At 52.4% G+C, this 5,211-nt stretch overlaps 1 protein-coding gene across 1 annotated transcript; it reads left to right on the top strand.

Moving 5' to 3' along the window:
• Positions 1–968: 968 nt before the first annotated feature.
• LOC104461626 (corticosteroid 11-beta-dehydrogenase isozyme 1-like) lies at positions 969–4,237 on the top strand (the record flags this gene model as incomplete). The annotated part of the gene is made up of 5 exons (XM_010073275.1): positions 969–1,056; positions 1,685–1,815; positions 2,402–2,513; positions 3,102–3,287; positions 4,094–4,237. Coding segments are annotated over exons 1-5 (661 nt in total), but the record flags the coding sequence as incomplete, so codon positions are not given.
• Between the last annotated feature and the right edge of the window lie 974 nt (positions 4,238–5,211).

Genomic DNA, 5,211 nt, shown 5'->3' with positions numbered 1-5,211 from the left:
ATTCCCACGCCAGACCAAAACTGGAGCACGGTTTAGATCTATATTGCGCAAGATTGATGGCATTGAATCTGCTGCTGCCTACACTCGGGGAACTAGTGGATGTTACATGGTTTTTCCTCAAAATACATTCACTTAAAAGAATAAAGCTCTTGCAAACTCAGAGCAGGAAAATTTCTCCGCAGAAAACAACATTCAGCCTTTCACTGCAAACCACCCCGTGCCCAAACGGCTCCTTGGAGCCGGAGCAGCGGCACTTCTAGCGATGGGTTCAGCTCAGCCCCTGCTCCATCATCTACTCCCAGGAGCAGGCAGGGATGAAAAAATTAAACCCTGAATCAGAAAAGCATTTTTGGGCATTGTACATGCTGCTGGGCCCCTGCTGCCCAGCATCCCGCTGTCAGGCAGTGATGCCCTGGGGAGCACAGACCCCGGCTGCGTGTGTCCCCCCCCAGCACAGCAGCCCCCCATTGCTCCCCCGGCGCTGGACCGGCCGCGAGGCTCTGGGCAGCCATCGGACCCAGTTTGCATCTCCGCACGCACCCGCGTACAGCGCCAGTGGGAATAAAAGAAGATGTTGAACCACCTGCACTAAAGCTGCCTCTAATGTTCTCGAAGTGAAACTTGATGCTGCTCGGCAAAGACACACCTCTTCCAGGGTGTTGTGCAAAATTCTGCATTTTAACGTAGGACAGGAAATATGAAAAGAGCCGGGCAGAGCCCCAAGAGCACCCTCGGTTAGGCCGAGGATCGCTGGCTCCAGCAGAGAGCAAATCAAAGGGTTTGCTTCGCTTATCCATCCCCCCGTGATTTTCCAGTGCCTTGGAAGCTGCAGCTCCTTCGCCAACAGGTTTTAAAGGATTGGCATTGCTGCTTCCCTCTGGAGCTGATCTGCAGAGGGGGTTGTGGCTTTTTTTTTTTTTTTTCCCCTCTCTTCTGTTTTATGCTTTATTTCCTGACTGCACAGTGGGATGGGTCGGTTGCAAAAGATTCTCATTCCCTTTTTGGGATTGGTTTTGGCCTTCTGGTTTTATTCTGCGAGGGATAATTTCACACCGGGTGAGTATTAAGAGAGAATCTGTCTTTAAAGAAAAAAATCTTAAAAGCCACATTTGAGTGTTTTGCATAAAAAACCGTACAGAGCTTGGACCAAACCACGTCCGAGCCTTTGTGTGGCAGCTGATACTGGAAACTTGTTTTGACAAAGATCTGAAATCAAACCAAGCAAGTAACATGCAGGAATACTTCCCGAGGGAGCAGGTGAGGCAGGGGGCTGAGACGGCTCCCAACACCCTGTTTTCTACTGTTCCAGTAGCAAAAAGAATCTATAAACATGACTTTTAAATGTTGGGTTTTAAGTTTCAAAGCATGCAACTTAGTGGATGATTTTTATAACAAAATAGTCGGGGTGTTTCTAAGTTGTCTCCTGACTTTTGGAAAAAACTGTTGAAAGAGCCGAGCGCTGTCGCGGTGTCACCGCGGTCAGGGAGGAGCTGCAGCTGCTCCGCGGCACAGCTTTTTCCAGCAGATGGAAGAGACGTCCTGGGGACGGACGCTCCGCGCTCGCAGGCTCACTTACCCTCCAATTAACTACTTACTCTGAAGGGCATTTAGGGGATTTTTTTTAATTATTATTATTTTTTAAATAGGGTTTGGATAAATTAAATCCCTGTGCTTTGGTCCCCAGAGATGCTGAAAGGGAAGCGGGTGATCGTCACCGGGGCGAGCACTGGAATTGGAGAGCAGATGGCGTATCACCTGGCGCGGATGGGATCCCACATTCTGATCACGGCGCGGACAGAGGCCAAGCTGCAGAAAGTAAATGGCAAGCCGAGCACTCACACCCGCGTGTTCACGGCGGTGCGCACACAGACACGGGAAGGCCAGTCTCACACCGCAGGTACACGCATGAGTACATGCGCCTGTGATTGCACGGCACGAACACGCGACAGGCACAGTTCCATCCACGGCTCTGCAGAGCTGTGCTCTCCGGGGCTCCTGCACGCACAGAAACCCCTCTCCTGCAGATCCGTGCACCCTGCAGAGCACACATCGCTATCTGAACCTGCTGGGTTGTGTACACACATCCCACACGCACAGGCTCGGCGGCACACACGCCCTCATTCCACGGCAGCAATCTGCAGGCTCCTGCTCACCCTGCACGCGTGCGGTTCCAGCACGGACTGCGCCCATGCACAGCCAGACCGCCTGGGGTCATGCATTCACCGCGGGAATAATTTTTCAGGCTCCCTTTGAAGCTTAAAAGCCTCCCAACACCCTCCCGAAACTCCAAACCGCTGTTTTAAGGCGGGGGCACACCCCAGGGAGCACAGACACCCTCCTTTGCGGCTGCACCAGGCTCCGCAGGGCAGGGCAGGGGGTTTCTGACGTGTGCTGTCGGCAGGTGGTGGAGCGGTGCCGGGAGCTGGGCGCAGCCTCCGCGCGGTACATCAGCGGCTCCATGGAGGACATGGCCTTCGCCGAGCACGTGGTGAAGGAGGCAGAGACCGCGCTGGGTACGTTACAGCCTGCTCACACAAACGGTGCATCCCTCCTCGGCTTTTTGCTGCACGCCCGCTAAAAAAAGCATGAGAGATTTTCCCCTAATTCTGCCCTTTGCAGTCCCACTCCCCTGCCTGGCTCCATCACTCCAGCTCGAGCTGAACTGCGCTCTCAATTTCAGCTCCGCGCCCTCGTGACATCCTGTTCCAGTGTCACAATCCTGGATGTCATCACCCCAGCCGCTGCGGTCTGCAATGGTCCATCAGACCCACAGCAGCCCCGCTATCGCGGTCACGGGTCACGGCTGCGGAAATGCAGCGTTTCAGCCCCGTGGGGAGCACTCCATCTCCCACCCTATGCCCACAGACCACTCAAGGGTCATTTCCCTTGTGCCACGGTGTTTGTGTTTTGAACCACAAAAAAAAAATATTTACTGGCAGCCACCATCCAGACTGTATCCCTACTCCAGAGATGTCAGGCCACAGCTCTGACCCCAAAACCCAATTTCTTTTGATGGCATTTATCCTGCTCCCAGGATGGGCTTCGTTCTGCTGCTTGCAGCCCCCTCCCACCAGCGCTAACACCTGCTCCTCTGCTCGCAGGCGGCCTCGACATGCTGATCCTTAACCACGTCGGCACATCGTACTTTGGTTATTTCAATGGGGATGTTGGGCACGTACGAAAGCTCCTGGAGATCAACTTCCTCAGCTACGTGGCGATGACGGTGTCTGCCCTGCCCATGCTGAAGGAGAGCGAGGGCAGCATCGTGGTGGTTTCCTCCATGGCAGGTGAGCAAGGAGCAAGGTAGGTGATGGGGGATTCGGGCAAGAGACACCACGGGTTGATTTTCAGAATTAAACACCATGCAGAGACATGACACATCCCAAAGGAGCCATAACTGCTTAACGCATTCAAAAAACCCCAAATCTAGGTATTTTTTGCATTTTCTTGCTGGGTTTGGTTCCCTGACACAATCCCATTGCCCCAGCTCACATTTTGACCAGCCCTGTAGTTAAACCCCACACCCTGGTGACAGGCTCATAGAGCAGCAGAGCTCATACACCTCCAGTTTTTCGGAGAAAAGTGGAAATGCAGAGATTTCTCACTGCATTGGATCTCTGACTGTTCATCTTGGTTGGGAAGGTCTAGTTCCTGCTAATATTTGTAGAGTGAGTTATTGACTGACTCTCTTTGCAAAAACATGACTGTTCTAATAAATTTCTGTTAAGTCAGGAAACTAAATTACCAACAGATGTTCCCCCTCACAGCTGGTGTGTTGGTTAGTCTTCTGGTGATCAGCTTAGCTCAGTACGCAGAGGCAAGAGATTAAACTTTGCTCCATCTCTTCCCTCTGAGGGTTTCCTGGTTCCTGCCGGCTGCTCATACCCTGAGCAGAGACATGAGCCATGGTCTTGGCCTTAGACCTTAAAAGTGCTGGAAGCTGACAGGACTATTTGTAATGCTGCTGTTGAGGTGCCAGGATGACATTTCACTAACCGTAAACTCCCTTTGGGTAAAACACTGATGAAGGGCAAAGCAGAGGTCTAGGCAGAGCAGCTTTCTGTGCTATAACAGAACTTCACTCTGTGTCCAGGTAAAGTCGGGTTTCCCCTTACGGTCCCCTACTCTGCAACTAAGTTTGCCTTGGATGGATTTTTCAGCTCCCTGAGGCAGGAATTCATCATTCAGAGCATTAACGTCTCCATCACGCTCTGCATCCTTGGCTTCATCGATACTGGTAAGATCAGGGCTGCGTGACCTGACTGATCAGGAGCCAAGCATCTCCCCCTCAGCTTCTCACCCTGCCCTCGGGTCCCTCTGCCACCGCCTCCCCCCTTCACCTCTGCTGCTGCTGCTTCTCCTCCAGCCTCGCTGCAGCACGAGTGCATGTGAAACACACGGCTCTCTGGGGGATCCCACCTCTCTGACAACAAAAAACAGCCTCAAAAGTAATTTCTTTCCCCATACTACATAAAGAGGGTAGAATACCACTGAAAGAAGGTAGATTTAGATTGGATATTAGGAGAAAGTTTCTTCCTGTGTGGGTCGTGAGGCAGTGGCCCAGGTTGCCCAGAGAAGCTGTGGATGCCCCATCCCTGGAGGGGTTCAAGGCCAGGCTGGATGAGGCTTTGGGCAACCTGGGCTAGTGGGAGGTGTCCCTGCCCATGGGACAGGGCCTTTAAGGTCCCTTCCAACCCAAACCATTCTATGATTCCATGATAAAACCAGCCATTGCATGCGGGCTGCCCCAGCCCAACATCCAGTTAGTACAAACAGATGTGCCAGCCTCCCATCTCCCGTTAACCCCGTCTACTGATGCAACAACAGCAGATCTCGTAGCAGCCTTCCAGCACCTGAAGGGGACTACAGGAAAGCTGGGGAGGGACTTTTTACAAGCACATGTAGAAACAGGATGAGGGGTAATTAATTTAAACTGGAAGAGGGCAGATTTAGACTAGATATTAGAAAGAAATTATTTACCGAGAGGGTGGTAAGCCACTGGAACAGGTTGCCCAGGGAAATTGTGGACGTCCCCTGCATGGAAGTGTTTCTGTGAACAAGGTATGGGAATGCACGGTGAGGGCGGCTGGAAGAGTTGCGCATTCACTGGGCAGCAGCGAGGAATTCAGGTTCATTAATTCACCCCTGCTACGCTCACGCTCCATTTTCACAACCACTTTGCAAACCCTACTCTCGGATAACCTTCCTCGG

This window comes from Pterocles gutturalis, unplaced genomic scaffold (assembly GCF_000699245.1).
Source record: "Pterocles gutturalis isolate BGI_N339 unplaced genomic scaffold, ASM69924v1 scaffold9987, whole genome shotgun sequence".
In the NCBI taxonomy this organism is placed as follows: Eukaryota; Metazoa; Chordata; class Aves; order Pterocliformes; family Pteroclidae; genus Pterocles; species Pterocles gutturalis.
Note: the sequence above shows the minus strand (reverse complement) of the source record. Positions and strands in the feature narration are given on the sequence as shown.